Source organism: Cololabis saira, chromosome 2, assembly GCF_033807715.1.
Source record: "Cololabis saira isolate AMF1-May2022 chromosome 2, fColSai1.1, whole genome shotgun sequence".
NCBI classification, from domain to species: Eukaryota; Metazoa; Chordata; class Actinopteri; order Beloniformes; family Belonidae; genus Cololabis; species Cololabis saira.
The window spans coordinates 43,479,532-43,505,612 of record NC_084588.1 but is presented as its reverse complement, the minus strand read 5'-3'; the positions used below and the strand labels follow the sequence as shown (position 1 = coordinate 43,505,612).

General features: G+C 41.5%; 1 protein-coding gene across 7 annotated transcripts in view; it reads left to right on the top strand.

Moving 5' to 3' along the window:
• Positions 1-23,848, top strand: part of LOC133464089 (protein mono-ADP-ribosyltransferase PARP6) — a 38,329-nt gene extending 14,481 nt beyond the window's left edge. For 3 of the 7 annotated variants that reach the window (XM_061746094.1, XM_061746072.1, XM_061746080.1), the window contains exons 9-23: positions 3,603-3,753; positions 5,185-5,316; positions 6,329-6,424; positions 7,252-7,344; positions 8,914-9,039; positions 10,071-10,136; positions 10,400-10,467; positions 11,609-11,657; positions 11,766-11,878; positions 13,984-14,056; positions 17,868-17,937; positions 19,138-19,217; positions 19,611-19,674; positions 20,186-20,270; positions 21,533-23,848. In XM_061746094.1, the coding sequence (XP_061602078.1) occupies positions 3,603-3,753; positions 5,185-5,316; positions 6,329-6,424; positions 7,252-7,344; positions 8,914-9,039; positions 10,071-10,136; positions 10,400-10,467; positions 11,609-11,657; positions 11,766-11,878; positions 13,984-14,056; positions 17,868-17,937; positions 19,138-19,217; positions 19,611-19,674; positions 20,186-20,270; positions 21,533-21,635 (1,369 nt within the window). In that variant the 3' untranslated portion in view covers positions 21,636-23,848. Of the gene's footprint in view, positions 1-3,602; positions 3,754-5,184; positions 5,317-6,328; positions 6,425-7,251; positions 7,345-8,913; positions 9,040-10,070; positions 10,137-10,399; positions 10,468-11,608; positions 11,658-11,765; positions 11,879-13,983; positions 14,057-17,867; positions 17,938-19,137; positions 19,218-19,610; positions 19,675-20,185; positions 20,271-21,532 lie in introns of those variants that run through there. The other 4 variants (XM_061746109.1, XM_061746100.1, XM_061746087.1 and 1 more) reach the window with 3 other exon arrangements.
• The last annotated feature ends 2,233 nt before the right edge of the window (positions 23,849-26,081 follow it).

Here is a 26,081-nt window from a genome sequence, read left to right as displayed (position 1 = left end):
TCCTGTGCGGGCTCTCCCTGTCACCGAGGATTTTTTTCACCAGGTGCGTGATGGCAACCCTTGCCCCTCTTATACCTTTGGGCCTGCTGTCGCTACGCCCCCTGCAATGTGGCTGGACAGCCTCGCCTGGATGCCAAGAGGCACGGGCGCAGGCTGGTCAGGGTTTCGCGGGTGTGTGTCTATACCCTTGCACCCTGGAGAGGCGGGACATTCCGGCTGAGGGGTGTGCCCTTAGGCGCTTTCCCCTCCCTGCCGGGAGGCTGTCATCAGTAGTCCTCCCGGGTCCGCACGCGCTACATCAACGTGCTGGAGCTCTGGGCTCTGCACTTCACACTAACATTTTTTGCAACTCCTGTGGGGGAGGCACGTGCCGGGTCGGTCGGACAGTGTGTCCACTGTTCCTTGATCGGCCACCCGAGGGGGCCCCGACTCTGCACAGCTGCTGCAGGTGTCCCGGGGCCTCCTAGCGTGGACAGCTCCTCGCCTGCCCGGCCTTCGGGCGATGTTCCTGCCTGGAGACAGGAACCAGGTGACGGACTTCCTCTCCCGGCGCAAGCCGCCTTTGCAGAGGGTCCTCCAGAGGGCTCACGGGCTCCTCTTGGTGGCCCCCTTCCGACCGGGGAAACATAGTTTCCACTGCTGCGGAGGCTCTGCTGCGACACAACATGACGCCCCCCGGAGGGACCGTCTTTTCCAGCCGGGGATTCAGGTTTTGCACCCCGACCCCGTCGTTTTTGGCTCTGAGTCTGGCCGCTGCGGCGCCCGACCCATTGTTGTCAAGCTGTCCTGAACCTGTCAGGGCTGGCATCTCGAATGCCCATGTGCCTCCCATCCGCCTCTGGTATGAGTGCGAGTGGGGGAGATTCTCTGCCTGGTGTGCAGACGGGGCAGAGGACCCTGTTCTTTGCCCCGTGGCCACGATCCTGGGGTTCCTTTCGGTCCCTCCTGGATGGTTGCCGTGCTCAGTCCACTTTAAGGGTGTATGTGGCGGTCATTTCATCGCAACATGCCCTGGTTGAGAATGCCACCGTGGGGTGCCACCGGCTGGTTTCTCTTTCTCAGGGGGGCTCTGAGGCTGCCCCCCCCGAGGAGCCCAAAGGCCCCAGTTTTCGATTCCATTCGATTTTTATATAGCGTCTAATACAACAGATGTTGTCTCTAGACGCTTTCCAGAGAACCTGAACATAAACATGAATATAAACCCCCGAGCAGTGTGGGACCTGCCCATGGTGCTAGGTGCCCTCTCTTCTCCACCCTTTTGGGCCCTTGGCCCGGGTGGGCCTGAAGTGGCTCTCTACGGAGATAGCTTTTCTCCTCGCCATGACATCGGCGAGTCGGTGAGTTACATGCCCTGTCAGTCAGCTCAGGGGCTATGTTGTGGCCGAACGTGGCGTTCCTGCCCTAGGTCCTGCAGAGAGTGGGCCGAGCCCTTTGTGCCCCGTACGGGCCCTTGCTGCTTATGCTACCGCGCCTGTGCGACGGTCGGAGCAGCTTGTTCTCTGCCATGGTGGCCCCAACAGGGGGCGTGCTGTTTCTGGACAGCGCCGTCCCACTGGGTGGTGGACACCGTCGAGCGCGCCCACAGGGCCAGTGGCCGCCCCTTACCAGTGGGGGTGAGGTGCCACTCGGCCAGAAGCGTCGCAGCTTCTTGGCTGCCCTGCAGGGGGTGCCTCTGGAGGACATCTGCACCGCGACTTCGTGGACGTCGCCAGACACGTTCTCCAGGTCTTACCGGATCAATGTCGCCACTCCCCAACCATTGGGCGTGGTTCTACTCCCGGGTCCTTCTGCCCCTGATCAGTGAGGTATGTGACCGGGATTCTATGTGACATTGTTGGTATTCGTCATCCAGTGCTTACAGCACCGCCTGGCGGTCAGTAGGGACGAAATAGAACGAAAGTTACGCCTGTAACTACGGTTCTATGAGTCCCGGATGACCGCCAGGCCTGCCGGTCACTCCGAATCCTCGTGCTCTCGCGAGAAGATTCTAGGAGCCGATCCCATGCTGACGCCGGAAGATATACCCTTCCGGGGGTCATGCAGGGGTCACGGGTGACGTGACATTGTTGGTATTGTACTCGACATGCGCATGCGCGAGGGGGAGATATCCAGTGCTTACAGCACCGCCTGGCGGTCATCCGGGACTCATAGAACCGTAGTTACAGGCGTAACTTTCGCTTTACAGAGATCATTATTCATTCACACACATCCTCCCCGGTGGTAGCTCCGTCTGTAGCCGCAGCTGCCCTGCAGACTGACGGGAGCGTGGCTGCCATATCGCGCCAAACGGCCCCTCTGACCACCACCAAACATTCATACACATTCAAATACATTCACACGATGTTATAATCTCCTACATCATCCAATATTGTCCTGTAAAAGTGTTCGTTTTTCTAATCTGCTACCGCTGCTGCTGCTACTACTTCTGCTACTTAATATAAGTAGCTTTTCCAACTGTTGCTCTGCTTACTGCCCCCTATCGGTCACCATCGGTATGACAGGCTCTACTCGGGTGGTACGCGAGGTACGCAGTGGAGCATGAACAGACACGTTCGCAGGGTACGCAGGATACGCAGCCACCTGCGTAGAGTATATTCCCGCCTTTAGTTGTGGGCGTGGTTTCACGAATCGTAGGCCAACCTCTGTAAATTAGAACGGCTCGTAGATCCACATCACACTGGACAGATCATCCGGGCGGCTGTACAGACACTGCAGAATTTGGTTGCTTTCCTCCTTCTCTGAGTTGGCAGGCTGAGGGGAGACCACTTTATATATGTTAAAGCAAGAGAAAATGTGTTTTTCATAATGGTCCCCTTTAATTCGTAGCAGCATTACAATAAAGTCAGGAACTGTGTCTTTAAAGATGAGAGCCTTGTTTTAAGCAGAGGTGTCAAAAGTATTCACATTCATTACTCAGGTAGAAGTATATATACTAGAGTTTAAAAATACTCCTGTAGATGTTGAAGTATCAACTCAAGTTTTTTACTCAAGTAAAAGTATAAAAGTACTGGTTTCAAAACTACTTAAAGTATAAAAGTAAAAGTAATGTAAGGGGAAAAAAGCCATTAAGGACAAAAGCCATTGAAAATGAATGCATCTTAGTATAATGCAAATATATTAAAGAACCATATATGTGTACTATTGAGCATTAATATGTGTTTCAGAGAGCAGACGCGTACAAACCAATAGGGTGTCGGAATGGTATTATGTTTATACTTGTCATCCAACCACAACCAAATTCACTCTACCGGTATCCAGATGGCGCAATTTAACTGGATAGTTTTTTCTTTAAAGGCCGAAATGAAATAGAGTAACGAGGCTGTTTTTAAAATGTAAGAATTAAAAAGTACATATAATTGCATGAAAATGTAAGGAGTAAAAGTAAAAAGTCGTCTGAAAAATAATTACTCCAGTGAAGTATAGATAACCAAAATTTCTACTTAAGTAAGGTAACGAAGTATTTGTACTTCGTTACTTGACACCTCTTGTTTTAAGTCAAACTGCTCAGGGTTTGCAATCACCTGGATGATGAAAACGGTAGAACTTTCCTATGTCAGAAAGGGTGTTTTTCAATGACGTCATGTGTTTTGATTCTTTACCAGGTCTCCAAGTTTTCCTTTGATCCAAGACACCGTTTTAAAAGGGAAGCTGAGCGTCCCTGAGCTGAGAGTCACGCGCCTGATGAACCGCTCAATCTCATGCACCATGAAGAACCCTAAAGGAGAACTGTTCAGCTACCCACCGAACAGCCAGGTCAGAGCCACACGGGAACACTCAGCACCCACATATCACGTTTGCACCGACCACATTCCCCTCTGCTCCTACTTATCTGCTCAAGGTCCCATATTATGCTAGTTTGATCCCTATTCATATAGATCAAGCACTACAATTGAGTTGGTTTACTCTGACTCAGAAACTCTGGGTCTGTTAGATCCTGCGGTCTAATCTTGGATTTTCTCTGTGTGCTCTGTGAGAATGGTGTTTGGGTTCCCGGGTTCCTCCGCCCTCCCTCCCTCTGCTGTCATCGATTAACCTCCTAAACCAGGGGTCGGCAACCCAAAATGTTGAAAGAGCCATATTGGACCAAAAACACAAAAAACAAATATGTCTGGAGTCGCAAAAAATGAAAAGTCTTGTATACTGTAAGCCTTAGAATGAAGACACATGCTGCATGTTTCTATATTAGTGGGGGAAGATTTTTTTTTTTTATTATGTATTTCGAGAAAAAAGTCGAAATGTCGAGAAAAAAGTACAAATGTTGAGAAAAAAGTCAAAATTTCGAGAAAAAATTCTAAATGTTGAGAAAAAAATCGAAATGTTGAGAAAAAAGTAGAAATGTCAAGATTAATGTTGAAGTACAATCTTGAGAAACAAGTCGAAATGTTGAGAAAAAAGTCAAACATTTCGAGAAAAAAGTCGAAATATTGAGAAAAAAAGTCGAAATGTCAAGGAAATAGTCAAAATTTCATGAAAAATTCTAAATGTTGAAAAAAACATCGAAATGTTGAGAAAAAAGTCGAAATGTCAAGATTAAAAAGGAAAGGAAAAAGGAAGAAAAAGAGGAAAAAAGAAAAAAAGGAAAAAAAGAAGAAAAAAAAGAAAAAAGGAAAAAAGAGAAAAAAGAAGAAAGGAAAAAAAAAAGGTCAAACATTTTTGAAAAAGCTCCAGGAGCCATTAGGGAGGCGCTAAAGAGCCGCATGCGGCTCTGGAGCCGCGGGTTGCCGACTCCTGTCCTAAACCAATCAAAACGTTACTGTCGTTCACGCCACAGCGATGGAAACGGTTTCAAAACATTTATTTGCTGCTTAATCAATTTTTCCCTCCTAAAATGACAGCTAGACAGCCTGAAAACGGAGTACATTACAATTTTAAGTCCATTTTTCACCTTTTAAAGTCTGTAAAAACATAATATGGGACCTTTAGTGTATCTGAGGTATAAGTCAGTGTCTGGCACCTCTGAGCTTTGTAACCTCACAGTTTTTACACCTGCTTTATTACGACAGTATGCTGGTATAGGAGCTCATAATGCTGTGTGTGTGTGTTGCGTGTGCTGTAATTCACTCTGACCCTTCTCTTAGTCACCCGCTCCTTGCACTGCTACCACTTTCGTCTTCCCCCCATCCTTACCGAAACATGGCTCGTGCGCCCTTTCCCATAATGCTTTGTCTTCACTTGACTCATCAGACTGTGGCTGTCCCGGCGGCCAGGGCCCCAGCGCAGATTACCACGAGGCAGCTGATTGAATTGTTTTTCTCATCCCAGGCGGGCGGCCACTGCAAGAACATCCCTACCTTGGAGTACGGCTTCTTAGTGCAGGTTAGAGCTCAAGGAGACACCAATCCACTCACAAGGTCATTTGTGCTCATTGTTCTGGTCTCTGTGCTTAAGGGGGAACGTCCGTGGAGCATTTATAGCAGGGATATTCAATTGGTGCATGCGGCCCGCCAGGAACTTTTATGAAAAAAAAAAAAAAAGGGGGTGTTTGATTAAATTTTTTTTTTTTTTTTGTGTCATAAGGAGCTTATGGTTAATATTTTGGTTGCTTATTTATAACATAAAACTGGCTACTATGGACTGAAATGCTTGTGCTCAATGCGTAATATAATATTCAAATAAGGAAATCTTGGTGGAAAGTGGTGCTTTGTCATTATGGCATGTTTTATTAAAAGTAGGTATCAATTTCATTAAGTTTGCACAATGCATGATTTTAAATTGAACTTGCATTTAAAATAATATTTCTTTATCTGAATATTATATTTAACATTCACAATTACTAAATCTGGAGACAATTAATACATAATTCATATGTAAACTAGATATATTCAAATGTATAATACAAATGTATTATATATACATAAGTCTTCGTCTTTGAGTGCAAAATACATTTTGAAAACCCCCAAATTTTCAAATTATGCGGCCCTCTCCATACAGTCCTTTTGCAGATGTGGCCCCCGGCCGAATCTAGTTGAATACCCCTGATTTATAGAGTAATAAACCATCCTGTGGTTTTACAGGACTGTGTAAATAGTAAGAGGATAGTATATTTAGTGGTGCGTTATTGATAAATGTCTCCTTTTGGATTTGTGAGGAGCAGTTAGGGTTTACCATCCGTCTGTTTTATATGAACACGAGTACACATGGGGCGGCTGCCGACTGTGCCCACGGTATATCCTTAATTTTCACCTCCATAGAAGATTCAATCATTTCAAACTCCAGTGACGAATTGTTAAGCTGCATCGAATCTGCCAAAGGAGTCGGTGTTCCTGTAAGAGCAGTGCTGGAGGTGGGAGATACAACTGGGAACCCCACTGTGCTTTTCTCCCGGCAGATAATGAAGTACTCGGAACAGAGGATTCCCACGCTTAACGAGTACTGCGTGGTCTGCGACGAACAGCACGTCTTTCAGAATGGATCCATGCTGAAGGTATCAGGACAAAAAAAACAAAAAACTGATTAATACAACTTTTAATTACTAAGGTGAAAGAAAAAAAAACATTATGTCTGAAGTAGGGATGGGCGGTATGGACTAAAACATTTATCACAATAATTTCTGGCATTTATCCCAATAATGATAAAAATGACGATAAAAAAAATACCAATTCAACTCCATCTTTTTAACTATTAATCTATCTCGCTCTCAGATCCGCCATGTTTGTTACACAAAAACATCATCAACAGGAATTTTTCTTTCTTTCTTTCTTTCTTTCTTTCTTTCTTTCTTTCTTTCTTTCTTTCTTTCTTTCTTTCTTTCTTTCTTTCTTTCTTTCTTTCTTTCCTTCCTTCTTTTCTCCCTTCCTTCCTCCTTTCCTTGTTTTCTCCCTTCCTTCTCCCCTTTCTTTCCTTCCTTCCTTCCTTCCTTCCTTCCTTCCTTCCTTCCTTCCTTCCTTCCTTCCTTCCTTCCTTCCTTCCTTCCTTCCTTCCTTCCTTCCTTCCTTCCTTCCTTCCTTCCAAAAATCAGCTTTACACAAAAACATAATCAACGGGAATTTATCGTTTTTACCGCGAGATGACGAATTCTTATCGTGAGGAATTTTTTTGACGGTTTATCGTGAACGGTAAAATATCGCCCATTCCTATTCTGAAGCCTCTTTATGGGAGGAATTTTCTTTTAGAAATATGATCCTGTTAATAGATTTAGAAGTACTGGACTGAGAGTGAGAGAGGAGTGTGTGAATCTTTTTTATTTTATGGCGTTACACGCCGTGGGGCTGCGCTTTCATCCTGCCTTCCCTGCTGTGTGTGTCCGTGCAGCCTGCTGTGTGCACCAGGGAGCTGTGTGTGTTCTCCTTCTACACTCTGGGTGTGATGTCCGGAGCTGCGGAGGAAGTGGCCACCGGAGCGGAGGTGAAAACCGTCCCAGAGGACACAGCAGTCTAGATCAGTGGTCCTCAACCTTTTTTCAGTGATGTACCCCCTGTGAAATATTTTTTCAGACAAGTACCCCCTAACCAGCGCAAAGCACTTTTGGTTGTAAAAAAAAAAAGACCTAAAACAGAGCACTGTGCCATCAGTAACTGATTTATTATAAAAATATTGCCTCTTATGCTTCAACCACGACTCCATCGTTGGTCCAAGTGATTGACAGGTGAAGCCAGGTGGCCTTTGACAGGTTAGGTGGAACCATCATGATGTGGGGGATAGTCTGCAGTTTTAGGATAATAAGTTGAATAGTCTACTCCTGAAGATAAAATTAATTTTATGAATTTAGACTTATATTTTCCTCAATTATTTATGAAATATTTATTTTTAAAGGATTTTTGCATGGATGCTACTTTTTAAATATACCGTATTTTCTGGACTATAAGCCGCACCTGTATATAAGCCGCATCCGCTCTATTTAAAAAAAAAAAGATATGCAAGCCGCAAATATTTATGTTGTTAGATTAGATATTTACTACATGTACAGAACCATTTTGAACTGTAAAGGATGTACATGTTTGTACCTAAATAGATCCTTTCCTAACAGTGTCTTTTAACACAGCAGCAACTTTGCTGATTAAAACAGGACAGAACCAAGAGAAAATAACCAGTATTTATTTATCTATATATCTGTTTGAAATCTGCTTCTACCTACTTCTATCTGCTAAAGAAGAAGTAGCGTATTCTTCTTTGCATTTATTTTGTCTTAGTTTTTATTCTAATTCCGGTTAGAGCGCCCGAGCGGTGGAAGAAAAATCCACAGAATAGCCGCACCTTTGTATAAGCCGCATGGTTCAAAACCTATGAAAAAAGTAGCGGCTTATAGTCCAGAAAATACGGTATGTATATTTAGGGCTGGGCGATTTTGGACAAAAATAAAATCCCGATTTTTTTTTCTCTGAAAACCCGATTTTCGATTTAGATTTTTTTGGTAAAACTACAAAACACAATGAATAAATTGTTTCAAATATTTTATCTTTACTTTTAAAGAAAAATAGCAAACAAATTTCCCTATTGGGAATGAAGTGCAATTGAAAGATACTGTAAATCCTCCTTGAGTTTAGTAAAGTGACAACATTTACAATTTTCTTGACCAAACAAAGATGACTAGACGAGCTCTGTCTGTAATGCAACCAGCTGCAAAAAAGTAAAATCGATTTTCCGATTTTCCTTTTTTTAACATCGTCTTGATTAATAAATCCAATTTAGATTTAAAATCGATTAATCGCACAGCCCTATGTATATTTTAAAATCTCACCCCCCCTGTAGTGCCTTCACGTACCCCTAGGGGTACGCGTACCCCCATTTGAGAACCACTGGTCTAGGAGATAAATGTTCTTTTTTATTTCTAACATCAAAGTAGGAAAACATATTCAAACAGCATCTTGTAAAATAATCATCCTCGTGTTTTCTCGTTCGGTGTTATTGAAACAGACCCAGGTTCTAGTGTTTCAGCTATGGATCAAACGTAAGTTTAACACCTGTCTCTTGCAGGTGGTGGACCTGCTTGTAGCGATGTGCAGAGCTGCTCTGGAGTCTCCCCGTAAGAGCATCATCTTTGAGCCCTACCCATCAGTCGTTGACCCCAATGACCCCAAGACTCTCGCGTTCAACCCGAAGGTCAGCATCCTCCCTGCTGGACTCTTTATTACCTGCTAAATAAACACTCACATTTCCTTCCAAATGTTTTATTGATGAAAAAAGAAAAACCCACATTCCCTGTTTTATTAGAACAGCTGTTGTTGTCAGAGCAGAGAAGATAAAAATACACATTTAAAATAGTGCTGGGCGGTATACCGGTTCATACCGAATACCGGTGTTTATTTTTCTTATATGAATTTTTCATATACCGTAATACCGGTGAGTATGTACAGTAGCTACACAACGTTGGGAACGCGGCGCGGCGGAACGTAGCGCCGCTGGACACTGTTTGTGAGGGGACTGTTTAGCAGTAGTGATGCACCGATTGTTCGGTAACCGAAATTGTTTGGCCGAAAATGGCAAAAAAACACTTTCGGTGCTCGGTGGAATAAGTGGGAAAAAAAAACGAATAATTAATAACGGCGTTGTAATATAAGGAAATGGACTGGCCGCTCCCGTACCGGTTGCGCACCACAAACATAAATCGTTGGCCAACCAAAAAGTAACCACATAAGAATTTTACCTAATATTCACCAGGGGGTGGAACCAAAACAACATAATGCTGGGAAATTAAAAAATGTTCAGTTTTTTTTTTGTTCAATAAATATTTTCTACTTTGTAATTTTGTAAAAGATTTTTTTCTTTGAAAAGCATGCCTAAATCAAATTTATTTGATTTATGCATCCTCATGAAAGTAAAGTAGGCCATTCTAAGCCAATTTACTGCAGCAATTCCTTTCCAAATCATTAGAAAATGTGGTTAACACCCAGTTGTGCATGAAAAAAAAATATACCGTGATATACCGTGAAACCGATATAATTTTGAAAAATACCGTGATATAAATTTTTGGTCATACCACCCAGCACTAATTTAAAATTATATTTCCAGTCATGGATGTTTAAATAAATGATGGCAAACCATGATTTCCTGAAATGTTTTCAGAGTCCTTTATGTCGTTTTTTTCTCTCTCACTGCGTTAAATGGATGTTTGGATGAACTGTTGCATGCAGAAGAAGAATTATGAACGGCTGCAGAAGGCGCTGGATAGCGTCATGTCCATCCGCGAAATGACACAGGTACGTGGGATAATCTGTCTTAAGAGCAGACTGATCACATGGTGTTGAGTGGGCTGTGGGTTTGAGCGTCATGGGTTTGGTTTCGTTCATCACAATGACACTTTTGCATGTTGAACCGAATCTTCACCAGTAAACCATGAATGTCAACACTATTTTGTATTATTTGTATTATGGACAACACTAGTCTCTATTTAAACACATCCTCATTTGATTTGGGGAAGAAAAAATCTGAGAACATCAGACTCTTGTGTGTCTTTTGCCAGGGTTCATACCTGGAGATAAAGAAACAGATGGACAAGCTGGACCCTTTGGCCCATCCCCTGCTACAGTGGTGAGTGGAAAGATTCTCATTTCAGACTGGATTTACTCTGCCTTGCGCCTCAACACAGTTTTATCAGTAGAGACGTTGTTCAAGAATACAGTATTTAAAGGGGACCTATTATGAAAAACACGTTTTCTCTTGCTTTAACATACAGGACTGTCTCAGAAAATTTGAATATTGTGATAAAGTCCTTTATTTTCTGTAATGCAAAAATGTCATACATTCTGGATTCATTACAAATCAACTGGAATATTGCAAGCCTTTTATTATTTTAATATTGCTGATTATGGCTTACAGTTTAAGATTCAGATTCCCAGAATATTCAAATTTTTTGAGATAGGATATTTGAGTTTTCTTAATCTGTAAGCCATGATCAGCAATATTAAAATAATAAAAGGCTTGCAATATTTCAGTTGATTTTTAATGAATCCAGAATGTACAGTATGACATTTTTGTTTCTGTAATTGCATTACAGAAAATCACAATATTCAAATTTTCTGAGACAGTCCTGTATATAAAGTGGTCTCCCCTCAGCCTGCCAACTCAGAGAAGGAGGAAAGCAACCAAATTCTGCAGTGTCTGTACAGACGCCCGGATGAGCCGTCCAGTGTGATGTGGCTTCTACGAGCCGTTCAGATTCTGCTCCTGTCGTGTAACGAAAATACGATATGCATAGGTTGGTCTCCGATGCGTGAAACCACGCCCACAACTAACTCCGGCCGGAGCTTCCGCCATTTTTTCGTAGCGGTGTATCGCGTCATTCAGGCAGCCAATCAGCACAGAGCCTCATTATCATAGCCCCGCCCACTCAGAATCCTGCATAGATAATGAGGTTAGAGAATGGGAAGATAAAGACATGGCTCAGAGGCTGAATTTATAATTTATTTAGCAAAAACAATCAAAAGCTTGTTTTTAAGACATTCAAGGCCTGTTTAAAATAGGTATTAGATGCCATAATAGGTCCCCTTTAAAGACTTTTTAGATTCACTGCCTTTTCCTGAGAAGACATGGCCGGTCAGAGAGGGCAAAAGCATGAATATGACCAGTGCATTCGCTGCTACGTTCTGTGCAGCTGCTTCAAGGCATGCTCTGGTTCAAGAAAAAATGATGCTGATACAATGTTTTTATGTCTATTTTTGTGTCCCTGCAGGATCATTTCCAGTAACAGGTCTCATATTGTCAAGTTGCCTCTCAGTAGGGTAGGAAAAGACAGCATTCCTTCACGTTTTCATAAACAAATGTGTTTTTGAATGACTACCTGACTCTCTCCGTCGCTCCCCACTGTGTCTCTCTCCGCATCGTAACAGCAATTGAAATTCATGCACACCTCCCACCAGTTCCTGTTGCTCAGCAGCCCCCCAGCCAAGGAAGCTCGTTTTCGCACTGCCAAGAAGCTTTACGGCAGCACCTTTGCCTTCCAGTGAGTAACACTTTCCATTAGTTGACATGCTCTCATATAACCACAACTCCAGGTTTCATAACTGAAAAAAAAACAACCAGGAAACTAAACAGTAGGGATCGGCGGTATGGACTAAAAAATGTATCACGATAATTTCTGGCATTTATCCCGATCTTTCTTTCTTTCTTTCTTTCTTTCTTTCTTTCTTTCTTTCTTTCTTTCTTTCTTTCTTTCTTTCTTTCTTTCTTTCTTTCTTTCTTTCTTTCTTTCTTTCTTTCTTTCTTTCTTTCTTTCTTTCTTTCTTTCTTTCTTTCTTTCTTTCTTTCTTTCTTTCTTTCTTTCAGGCTCATTTCTTTCTTTCTTTCTTTCTTTCTTTCTTTCTTTCTTTCTTTCTTTCTTTTCTTTCTTTCAGGCTCATTTCTTTCTTTCTTTCTTTCTTTCTTTCTTTCTTTCTTTCTTTCTTTCTTTCTTTCTTTCAGGCTCATTTCTTTCTTTCTTTCTTTCTTTCTTTCTTTCTTTCTTTTCTTTCTTTCTTTCAGGCTCATTTCTTTCTTTCTTTCTTTCTCTTTCTTTCTTTCTTTCTTTCTTTCTTTCTTTCAGGCTCATTTCTCTTTCTTTCTGGCTCATTTCCTTCCTTCCTTCCTTCCTTCCTTCCTTCCTTCCTTCCTTCCTTCCTTCCTTCCTTCCTTCCTTCCTTCCTTCCTTCCTTCCTTCCTTCACATACATTGTTCGTGGATTTAATGCTGAACCATAAATCAGCTTTACACAAAAACGTCATCAACGGGAATTTATCGTTTTTACCGCGAGATGACAAATTCTTACCGTGGGGAATTTTTTACGGTAAAATATCGCCCATTCCTACTAAACAGACAATAAGCTTGGTGAACTTTTTAGGTAACGACTATTCTCAAACATCAAAAAGCACCAATCTTGCAATCTCGCTCATGAATTTAAGCAAATATAATTTAAAAATGGCTAAGAGGCATTCGTAATTAAGCAGCAGAGCCCCGTGTCAAACACGAGCACGGCTCAGTGTAGCACCTGGTGATGCTTTTGTTCCTGAAGAAACCGCGCTGGCAGATTTTACTGGAATGATTAGAAGGACGAGCACAGACCAGTGGCCATTCTCTTGGACGGAGAAAGCACGTCTCTCCGCCAGCACGCGGAGCCAATGATACTTGTGAGATAGAGATTTGTACTGTAGCAGATGGGGCTCTGCTGAATATTTTAGATACACATGACCCATCTGGGCACTGGCAGGGTACAAGTAAGCACGGGCATTTCTTTCTGCCAGTCTCTCGCTCCCTCTTTCTGCTGGTTAATGCTTCAGATTTGAGAATGCTCATCTGAACATGCCAAGCATTTAATTGAGACCGGATTCCATCAACTTATATTACCAGCGACAGAAATATAGAAAACATAAACCTGTTCAGATTATTTACTTTCAGTGTGTGACGAGTAAAATTAATAGAGTTTGCTATGTGTGTCTACTTGAGAGGAGAATGCTGTCAGAAATTGTTAAAAAATAATGTCACAATTGTCTCTGCTGTGTTTTATTAGAGACAGTCTGAAAAGCCAACACTGGGAAACTGTGGGCAATCATAGTGATCATTGAGCTTGGTATTTTAGTATTGGATTTTGATTTAATTTTAAGATTAAATGACATCAATTTGGAGGACAGAGATGATTTGACATTTAAATTTTCCTATAAAAGTGGTATAAACAGATAAGTGCAGTGGTTCTGTTGTTGTTGGCAGAATTGTATGACAAAGGCCTGTTACTCCTCTCTTCACAAATCTGAGTTGGAGATTTGAGAAAAAGCGACAAAGGGAAAACATAAAGCTGCAGGCAACATGTTCTTCTGATATTTCTTGCTAAATAATAATCCGGAAAGGTATGAAATACAGTTGAAAACTGCACTTGCTTCCTTCTGCTCTCCAGCGCGAGGGCTGATATGAGTGATTCACCGGCATGATTCAGGGAAAGTGACAGGCAGCAACTTTAAAACTGTATTTAAAATGTCACAATTCAATGGTTGCACCCTGAAGTCCAGGCTGTATATATTTACGCAGCACTTTGTTTTATCTTTTCTTCCTCATCTCTCTTTCTCTATATACCTGCTCTAGTGGTTCCCATATAGAGAACTGGCACTCTGTGCTGAGGAATGGACTAGTCAATGCCTCTTACACCAAACTACAGGTACGTAACCCTGGCAGGTGGTGGGAATTTGTGATGCATCCTCTCTTGGACCGTTAACCTGTTCTCCAACAAAGCAGGGTTGCTGTTCGGGCCGAATCAGTTTTCTTTTTTTGCAGTTAATTGGTACTAGCAGAGCCGTCTGGGAGATTTGCGAGGCCCTGTGCGAAATGGCCGGGGGGGGCCCTTCGCAAAATTTTTGGGTTTTTCGGGTCGGATCGGGTGTCTATATGCGCAATTTTAACTCTCAGATTAGCAAAATACTGGATACCTTCCCCTGCCTCATCATCATCTGGGCTTGTCTCGACGCGGGGCCCCACGGCTGCTTGAGACCCGGTCGGATCGTTGATTTTTGTAACAAATTTATCAAACGAGCCTTTCAGAAAGGCATTAAACTCTTCCATTTTCTTTAGTTTTTTTCTTTTTTCATCCCCTGATGGAAATTTCCTGATTCTGTCTCGTTCTCTCGACATTGTGTGACAGTTTGTTCCACACTCCACCCGTCTGGATCAGAGCAGCTTGTGTCTGCGCTTGGTCTGATCAGTTGTACTGAACAACAGACACGCGCATCATTGCACATATATTTATTGATATGCACAAACTAGTACACATTTAGGTCTGTAATGGAACGTGACTGTTGATATTTATAAAGGAAAAAAGGAAAAAAAAAATGGAAAAAAATAAAAAAACGGCCCATAGTGCGATGCCCCTTGGGGCATGAGGCCCCGTGCGGTCGCACGGTTCGCACACCCCTTGCGGCGGCCCTGGGTACTAGCTTCCCTTTCATCAGCTTTGCAAATACCAATATAGCAAGCCCCAGCAGCAGCAGCAGCAGCAGCAGCAGGTGTCATGTTCCTTCCTGCTGGAGCACATAGGGAGTAGGCTGTAGTGTCAGCTGGGATGTCAGGAGGTGGCCTGCAAACCTTGTTGGGGTTAACTGCCCAGAGTACTGAGCAGGTTAGGTCCCAAGCTGAAGGATGCAAAAGGAAAAGCTCTGTAATAGTGAGGAGTGCCTTTCAGGGGTGGATAATGGATTCTGTTGCATTTTAGTGACCCACATTATCCTTACAAACCTTGGACAACTAGTAGATTAGAGTTTGATAAACCAAATAGGAGGAATTAAGAACGTGAAGACATTTCCGCATCCATCTAGTGCAGGGGTCGGCAACCTGCGGCTCCAGAGCCGGCTCCTGTGGCTCCTGGAGCTTTTTAAATAATATTTGACCTTTTTTCCCTTTTTTCCCTTTTTTTCTTATTCTTTTTCTCTTTTTTCTTTTTCTTTCTTCTTTTTTTGTATTTTTTTCTTCTTTTTTCCCTTTTCTTTCTCTTTTTTCTTACTTTTTCCTTTTCATTTTTAATCTCGAAATTTCGACTTTTTTCTCAATATTTCGACTTTTGTCTCAAGATTGTACTTCAACATTAATCTTGACATTTCAACTGTCATTAAGTGCATAAAGTGCATAATGAAAAAAAAATCTTCCCCCAGTTATAACTAATATAGAAACATGCAGCATGTGTTGCCTTCATTCTAAGGCTTATACAAGACTTTTCGTTTTTTGCGTTTTTTTGTGTTTTTGGTCCAATATGGCTCTTTCAACATTTTGGGTTGCCGACCCCTGATCTAGTGTCTCGCTTTATGGTGGTCCGCCAAGATGGTGACTCAGAAATGTCTCATTTGCTTGGAGATACATGCATGTTCTTATAGATGAAACACAGTTATATCTGAAATCTGAAGACTCTTGTATCACGACTGCTCTGTTGTGTTGATGTGTCTCGTTGGTGTCGTCTATGTTAACCAACTTTTTGGAGCTTCCCTCGGTGTTTCACAGGAACAGAGGGACTGAGTCTTGTTCCATATCCAGACATCATACACATCCCACTGTTTATTGTTCCCATTTATTCCTTCTAGATGTGGCACAGCCTGAAATCATCCCCACTCGTGTACTACTAAACAATCCAATTGCTCCCTCGCATTTGCTTTTAGCTCTTTCTCTTCCTCCAAACTATGCATGTTACACCTGTGGCTCCAGTGTTTCCCTTTTTTGAGGCTGGTCTTGTGTGAAGACCCTTCATCATGCATCCCTTTTTATCTTTACCTTTACACTCTAAGGACAGTTGGGTTGAAAATGACCCCATTATTTGGTTTATTTCTTTCCCCAGTGCTGGATCAAATGTGGACTGACCCAGTCAGGCGTTGTTTTGACACAGCTCAGTTGGTTTATGGGCTTGAGCCAGCTTTTTGGGTTGGTTCTTCTAAACAAAAGAAAAAAAGTGGGCTCAAATTATAGTCAGTGCTACTTAAAAATGGGTTTAAATTAACAACCCAGAATACAGGTTATTAGACATGTAAAATGGGTCATAATTACAGGCTTAATTTCAGGCCTCTTATTATTAAATAATGTCACCATAGACCGGGGGTCGGCAACCCAAAATGTTGAAAGAGCCATATTGGACCAAAAACACAAAAAACTAATATGTCTGGAGCCGCAAAAAATGAAAAGTCTTGTATAAGCCTTAGAATGAAGGCAAATGGCGAATTGCGAAATGTCGAGAAAAAAGTCAAAATTTAGAGAAAAGAGTCGAAATGTCGAGATTAATGTTGAAGTACAATCTCGAGAAAAAAGTCAAAATGTTCAGAAAAAAGTTGAAATGTCAAGAAAAAAGTCAAAATTTTGAGAAAAAAGTCGAAATGTCGAGATTAAAAAGGAAAGGAAAAAGGAAGAAAAAAGGAGAAAATAAGAAAAAAAGAGAAAAAAAGGAAAAAAGAGAAAGAAAGAGAACAAAAGAGAAAAAAAGAAGAAAAAAAGGGAAAAAAAATGTCAAACATATTTGAAAAAGCTCCAGGAGCCACTAGCGCGGCGCTAAAGAGCCGCATGCGGCTCTAGAGCCGTGGGTTGCTGATCCCTGCCATAGACTGATTGGAAACAAACAACGAGTAAAAACTGAAGTTTTTAATCATAGCAAACTTATGTAAGCAAAAGCAGGCTTTGGAGTGAACAAACAGGTGGCTCCAAACGCTGAATTACCATCCAGACTAGCCAGAACAAGAACAAAAGAAGAAAAGAAAATCCACAGAGCTGGGTCTCTGAAAAAGGTAAAACTAAAATAGCTACAGAGGGTCCAAAAATAATTTTCTTGCAGCCAATATATCCACGTGGATGAAAAAAGCAGTGAGAGGCGGACTACAGAACAAGCAGGATCTGGAAATGGGGAGGGGAAAAAGCACAACATTAAAAATCAATGGAAACTGGTTAAAGAGAAAACAAAGAGGGGTGGTGAACAGGAGTGACGATATGATGCTGCAGACAGACAGACACACAGACAGACAGGGGAACACACACAAGAGACACAGGGGAGGAATAAACACAAGGAAAAAGAGTTGGAAGCACCTTTACCTTTTCTTGCCAGATCATGTAGAGGTCCAGGGAGGTCTGATGATGTCATCATCTGGTGAAAAGGGTGAAAAATGATGAGGCTTTTTTTTTAAGTCTCATCTTAGGCCCAAAGAGCTGGCGTAAAATCTTTAGTGTTTGTCAAACTAATCCAACATTTGACCCAACAGCAGGAAAACACAGCATTTTGTCGAGCATGTGCATGAATGTGAAGAGTCTTTCCTGGGCTCGATGCTCACTCGTCTCCGCCACACAGAAAACATTGTCTCACACACTTTCCTTTAATTTGACTACAGAAAATTTGGCGTGAATTTCACTGTGTGTGTGTGTGTGAGTACATCCATGTTTGAACATTAGACTTTCCAGTACAAACTGCTAAGTCACCCTTCCTTCCTTCCTTCCTGCTCTTTTACAAACCTAAGCTGCACGGGGCAGCGTATGGAAAGGGCATCTATCTGAGCCCCATCTCCAGCATATCTTTTGGATACTCAGGTAGGAACTGAGTGTGTTTATTACGTGGCCTGATTACCATCTGGGAACACCACATTTTCACACGTGTTATTCTGTCGTGGTGTTTGGTGCTGTGTGATCATTTTGAGTGCTTCCATATCATGTTCTATGTCTTTTGAGGACTGGTGTCAGTCGCTTTGCTGACTTTTTCTGTGTTTTCTTTCTTTGTTGTGTGTAAAATACATTATACATTTAATTTTTTTTTAATTTTATTTTGCCTTTATTTAACCAGGTCGGTCCCGTTGAGACACAATGACGTCTTTTTCAAGGGAAGCCTGGCCAAGACAGCAGCATAAAAGAAATTACAATTGCAGACACACAAGTCACACAACAAAAAATTGCAACAATTACAAGGCATAGAAATCACAACACACAGATAAAATACATTTCAAGGAGGAAGCAACAGGGCTAAGGCTCTGGATTCACATTAAAAACAGAAACAAGTACGATATGAAGCTGCTCCAATTTCTCTAACACAAGTTTTCAGAGCTCCAAGATTGATGAGCTCCTTTAGCTTTAGAGTTTTTTGCAGTGCATTCCAGGCAACAGGTGCAGCGTACTTAAAGCAGTGCTTACTGTTACTGTATGTATTACTGTTAAATGTATGTATATATTATATTATTTTATATTATATAATGTACTTTGTATACCTTGTAAACCGTATACCAAACATCTCACTGTATTTTATATCCACTGAAATACTAATTTAGCATTTTACGCTCTAATTTGGTGGTTGCTATAGGGACAGGTCAGGAGGGGGTCACTGAGGCTCTTCTTCAGCATTATCAAAGGTCAACTTGATGATGAATAAGTTTGATAGTCTTAAATCTGGGTTAGTTTTAAACTGTGGTAGCTTTTGCCATGAAATCAACTAAATTTGACCTTTTCTTTCTTCTTCTTTAAACACTCACACTGCTCTTTTAAAATGACACAAATCATCGGAACTAATGTGCACACTAAAGCGGACAGCGTTTTAACACTCTCTCGGTATTCTGAAAGGGCTGTACTCTCTGCATTTGCTTGCATTTTTAATGCTTGATCTTGAAATTCATTTGGCATTTGTGCTGTATTTTGTTCCATTTTGAAACAATACATTTTCACAGCGTCAGTGACAGTGAGGTAGTAGCACGACTTTGCCCTGACTGTGTCTTTTTTTTGGCGGCTGCGTGCTGCTTCCTGCAGGAATGGGGAAAGGACAGCACCGTATGCCCACCAAAGACGAACTAGTGCAGCGTTACAACCGCATGAACACCATACCGCAGGTGAGGGACACATTTCATCCTTCTTTGATACTGGACTTTCAAATTACAAAGCTATTCCAATGTCCGTTTTAAATATGTTCGGGAAGTATGAAACAGCTGTGCAGTACCCGCAGAGACCTTGTGCTAATAAAGTGGCAGAGATGCAGAAAGATTTGTAGAAAAATAAACATTTATTTCTAGATGAAGATTGTTGCTCCAAAGCAGAATATAATTGTGTTTTTTTGTGTTTTTTTTTACCACTTAAATAATTCACTGCAGCTTTGATCTGACTGTTGCATTTTGCCCAATTTCACAGTTTATAACTATCATTGTGATATTATCCTCTGGATAACTTAGTTGGATCTTGTTTTTTTTACCAAAACCTATAAATCACCTCCTCATCTTTTACAATAGAGCCGTCCAATACAATCGAGGTTTCTTCAAAGTCGGAACTTGAATTGCATCGCTCTTTGTGAAGGTAATAGCACTCCCGAAGGCACAATACATATTAGTCAGTATGTGACAGTAGTCTGTCCATCCATCCATCCATCCATCCATCCATCCATCCATCCATCCATCCATCCATCCATCCATCCATCCATACTTGTTCCAATAGCAGTAGTTGGTTAGCTTGCAATATTACATTTTTAACTCAAAAAGGATCCAGCATTAATTAAAAATATTAGACAATCAGTCATCATTATTATTTAATACTCATTTATTCATTTAACATTTTATGAATAAAAATATAAAAAAAGGATTGAAATGTGATTAAAATGTCTGCGTATTGATGTGCGATTATGCATGAAAAGTCATATCTATTATCATCAAATGATCATTGTGATCACAAAATGAGTTTAATCCCTCCAGCTGCTGCACGTTTCCTGATATTGTGGCAAAACTGGCAGCAGCACAAACCACAACCAGCAACAATAAAAGTAGTAAACCAAAATTAATCCATACTGCATTCTCTCTTTTCCTTCGACCAGTTATTACATCTAAGGATCTGCAGAAACATGGTAACATATGGGTGTGTCCGGTATCCGACCATGTCTGTACGCGCTTCTTTTTTGTGTAAGTATTCTCATCAATCTCACCACCTTGATGAATGTCGGCAAAGTGAATGCACAGTTCCCTTGTGAGTCAGCACAATAATGAGGCGGCAAATACTGCAGACATTATCGCGCTTAAAATGCATCTTCCCTCACACGCGTGGCTTATTTACGACCCGCGAAAGGTGCACACTCTGAAGGTGATTCAGTGAAAAATGATGAGACGCGCGACAGCTGCCCTTCATCAGTCATTCTGCTGATAGCAGAGTGGCACTACATTTCCACTAAATTTGATTTATTTATTTTTTTATTTCTTTTGCAGGTCAAAAACTTACTTGAGTACCAGAGTATCGTGTTCTGAGTTTGAAATGATGTTTTCTCAGATGCCCCTGCGATCAAACAGAATTCAAAGATAAATAAAACCGAGCTCTAACTGAACTTGAACTCTGAGTCTCTCAAGGCTGTTTTCAGCTTTAACAAGTAGATGATACCGTCAGACGAGAGAGCAAGATTTTGTGCTTCACCTCTAACACCTCTTGCTTTTATTCATAGACACCAGCATTAGGCAGAAGCTCGGCTGTTTTTGAAAACACTTTTTTTTTAATCAATATAAAGGTATTGATTTTAAGATGTGGTCAGAATAAACCTCATTTAATGTTGAAGTCAGTCCACAAATGCCATTGTGGAAGCATAAAAAGAGAAGAAATTAAAGGAGTGAGACAAGGAACGAGAATTTAATTTGCTTAATTACCATATTTTCTGGACTATAAGCCGCACCTGTATATAAGCCGCATCAGCTCTATTTAAAAAAAAACAATAAAAAAATGATATATAAGCCGCATCCGCTCTATTTAGAAAAAAAGATATGCAAGCCGCAGATATTTATGTTGTTAGATTAGATATTTACTACATGTACAGAAGGATTTTGAACTGTAAATGATGTACATGTTTGTACCTAAATAGATCCTTTCCTAACAGTGTCTTTTAACACGGCAGCAACTTTGCTGATTAAAACGGGACAGAACCAAGAGAAAATAACCAGTATTTATCTATTTATCTGTTTGAAATCTGCTTCTACTTCTATCTGCTAAAGAAGAAGTAGCGTATTCTTCTTTGCATTTATTTTGTCTTTATTCTAATTCCGGTTAGCACTTCCCCTAGCGGTGGAAGAAAAATCCACAGAATAGCCGCACCTTTGTATAAGCCGCATGGTTCAAAACATATGAAAAAAGTAGCGGCTTATAGTCCAGAAAATACAGTATAACATTTTATTTATCTTTGCAGGTATGAAGATGGCCAAGTAGGAGACGCCAACATCAATACCCAAGAGCCTAAGGTGCAGAAGGAGATAATGCGTGTGATTGGGACGCAGATCTACTCCAGCTAATGGACGTTCACCAGCAGGAGACACGCACACAGACAGACAGTTGAAGTGATCATCTGCATGAGCTGTCCTCAGACTCCACACCGAAGGACGAGGGAGCTCTTGACCCCATCACTTCCAATATGGTTTCGTTCCGGTCTTATCCGTTTCCACGTTCTCACCTGTTCCTCTTCTCTGAATCTCTCCCTGTTACACGTTCATTTGACCCTGGGTTCCGTTTAGGCTGGACAGAGTCGGCTTTTTCTCAGCTCTTGGCATTCACGGGATTTTCAGACTGCTAATGAAGAAAAAAAAAAGGAGTCATCGCATCCACTCTCTCTCTCTCTGTCTCTCTCTCGCACGCTCACTCATGCGTTGCCTAGGAGCTCTCCTTTTTGCTGTGTTTACTTTTACTGAGTCATTTGACAAATGATCGCCGTGTACTATTTCTCTTAATGAACATATAGTAAACCAATTATTCAAAATGATATCTGTTTGTGAAGGATAGGTTGCAGATTTATGCACACACACAGACACACACACACACACACACACACAGCCTTCTACTACTTTATTGTTCTTGCAAAGTCATCATCTCTCATCAGCTGAATCAATATTCTTTGATTAATGACAAGAATTAAGCCCTGTGACATGGTTACTGGAGGCATTACTCTCTGTGGATTTGTCCTTGTCTATTGACTGCAGAAAGGTGTGGATGGAGCTTAACCTACTTACGCTATAAGCACGTTCTTATTGATAACATTATTTAAAATCCCAGCGTATCATCATAATGATCGGTACTTGCAGGATGAAGACACTTTTGAATTATGGAGCAGTTTTAAAACCTGCAATCCCCAAATGTCCTGTGGGCTTTTTATTCCCCAGAAAACTCTGACTGGGCTAAAGCATAATGTTGCAGGTTACATAAGAATAAGGGTCGACAACTAAAGTTCTTTAAAGACCCATTTAGTGAATATGTAACCTTTATAAATGTTATGAAATTGAAGCCTGTAATGTTAAAGGGCTGGCATTACAGTGCAACTGATCCCACTGAGGAGTAACATGAAGCTTTTACACTATTGTTATACTTTTTAGCCTTCATTCTGCAATTATGATGAAAAAAATACATATATTTTTTGATTTTTCAGCTCTTTGAATGTTTTGTGTTTGCCCCGGTGTTGTATACTTATGGGACCTTGTTATAATGTTCTAACAAAACCGTTGTCATGAGACTGAGATGCCATGATGTGAGATATGTGAGATGCTTTCCAGAAGAAACCTGTCAAACTTGGGCTGCCGGGTTCACTAACAGCACTATGAACACACACTCACACACACTCACACACACATATATGTAGGTGAAATATCACAAATGACTACCCTCCCACTCAACAATATAAACAAGACGAAACTATTGGATTATATTCAGTGTCATCATCATGTGCCATCACATGAATAATTTATTTCAAAAAGAGCCTCTTTATGTGTGAACTACGCAGGCAACTGTTTTCACAAAACAATCTCCACTGTACAGGAAATTGTGGACAGTTTTTCTATTTACAGGCATTATCCAGCCCGGATGAGCTCACCTCCCTCTCGCCCCTAATGTAACTGACTGGGCATCACTGAGGTGCAGTAATATGCAACGCTCTTGCTTCACCTCCGAGACTCACAACCTTGTATAGCTAATCATGTTATCAGTTATTCATGTACTGTTTGTTTGTATGTATGTATGTGTGTGTGGCTTTGAATTTCCTTGACATTATAATAGACATTGCACCTATACAACCTTTTGCTGAAAGTGGAGATATTGACTTGTCCTTGGATCTAAACTGACAAGACGGCCATGTGTGTATGTCGGTTATACAACTGGCTCTCACAGTCTCGTGGAAATGGACTTCGGAGTACGGAGTGGGCAGTGAGACACCGAGGCACTGAGAAGAAATCTTAATTGTAAAACAAAGTCATTGGAGACCTTTGTTGAGATGTATTACCAAGAAAGAGATGGACACAAAATAGATGTGCCAGTGACCCATACCGTTGCTGGACTCTGCTAATGGCTGGATGTCTGTTCCTGCAAAGAGGTTTGAGCTGTGACTCTTTGAGGATCCATTCTCTCCCTGTCTGTCTCTGCCTGAGTGATGTCTTCAGAGAGGATGTTGACGACAATGATGGTGATTACGATGACAATGAATGGCGGCGATGCGAGAGAAAAAAAAAGAATAAAGGCCTGATTTTGCACAGTTTTACAAACAGCCTTCTTTTCTTTGACATCTCTGGGGAAAATTGTGTGAATAGACAAGGACGTGTTTTTCTTTCTTGTTTTTTAAACTGCAGAGGTGTTATGTTTTGTTTTAGCCAGAAGGGGGCACTATAACTCCACTAATATCCAAACAACCCACCTTAGCTCTGGGTTCTTTGTTCTACTTGAAACATTATCTGGAGAACAAACTCAACTTTTTTTTAATGTTTTATTCACATCACTCACATAAACAATTATGTTTGGTGTAATCAGGGTTTCTTAGGTTCATATTATGACGTCAAACAAATGTTTTCAATCACTACTTCTATTCCTAGCCATTACGTCTGTATTTGTGTAAAGTGCATCATGATTGGTGCGTTTTGTGTCATTGAGTGTTCCTCTAATTTAAGTATTTAAATATATGCAACAATACACTATGTTAATGCCGTCCTATAAGAAGAAAAGCTTACAAAACATATCAATAATGAGGCCACATGTGTTAGTACACATTGGGTCACTCTCAGGTACAGTACCCCAACAAATACAATAAAAAAGTACTGCTTTCTGATGTATGTTACTCATCCACAGAGAGTGCAGGATGACAAATTGAAAGAATTTACAAAATTCATCAAAGATGAGCCTGTGTATCCTACTCAGCTTAATGTAAAGATGAAAAAATTGCTTAATTTAATGCATAATCATTCAGCCAATCAGACTCTTATTCAACAGTATGTGTCCGAAATAATTAATCTGATACAAAGATGACAGTAGCTTGGCTCTAGATATGTCATCCATCTACTTTCTAACTGCAGTGTCAAAATGTTATTGAGAAATGTTATTAATACAAAAAATGAAAACTTATATAACCGGTATCACAAGTTACATATACCACCAGTTGTGCGTAGCTTGTGCACCTGTCAGTGCTATTCTCATTAAAATAACAATAATAACAAAGATAAAGTTAATAGTTCAAAGTGGTTTACCTGTCAAATGTCATTGATTGAGATCATGAGCAAGTTGCTCATGCAGGAGATTCCAGTGCACATGTGGCTTACGCACAGCTTTACTACGACTATATATTTTTTTGATATCGCAAATTCATTCAGATTGTATTGATTTCTTTTGTTCTCGTCTCTGCTCTGTGGAATATTTCGGCTTTCACCTCAAAAGAGAGGCCGCCGCTAATAGCTGTTGACCAGCCAAAAGCGCTCTCCGTTTCTCCTGCTCTCCCTGACCACAGAGAGCTCTCCTCTTTCAAACCTCCGCAGTAGTCTGGTATGATGGCTGTTTTGGCACAGGAGACCCCTGTATGTGTTCGACAAGTGCTGGGTGGGTAGAGAATGGGCTTAATCATCGGGAAGCTGAACCACTCGTGGACCCTTGAGAGGCACTTTGTGTGTATTTGTGGCCACGGTAATTGGGCGCCTCCTTGTTGTAAGCTGACCCATTTGACAGGGCCTGTGGCTGGGCCTTTGTACTGATATCTGTATATATGCGTGTGACTAGTAGATGATGTGTACGGGTCACGAATTACTATGATCTCTGAAACCTGGCTCTCATGTTGGACATGGTCCCTTGGTTTGGCTTTGTCCCCCATTACCAAAGCCAGCTGGCTGGTGGCACGGTGCCTCTTCACGCGTAGTTCCACGTCTGGCCACCGAGGGGAGCTCTGGTGTTATTCTGCTCTGCCTTTGTTTCGGGCACCTTTCTTTGCATACTTAATATACACACTGGAAAAGACACAAAAGAGACATTAGCACACACATGCAGGCACACACATGTTTGCAGGTAAACACACACCCACACACACACACACACACACACACACACACTACGCCGTGGTTGTTTGGTCCAATAAAAGACTAGTGACGGGAGGGCACAGGGTCACTGAGGGTGTCTGGCTCTCAGCGGAAGCGGTTGCTCCCAGCCTCCCTTTCACCTACCTCTAGTAAGAGTGACCGTTTGATTCCTGCACAAAAGGAGCAATTACAGGGAGTTGTTTAATCACCCACACTTTTATTGAGCATGGGGTCTCTTAGCTTGCAGCTCAGGCCCCGGTCATCGGCAGCAGCGGGCGACAGGAGTGACAGAGAAGGTCAGTGGTTTAACGGGGCGCGAAGGGGTCTCGTTTGAATTAAGAATCGCAGGCTACTCTGCACACTGTGGAGGCCCCCGGGACACAGACAAAGAGCTTGATGAGACCAGAAGACAGGTTAGCCAGCCAGGCA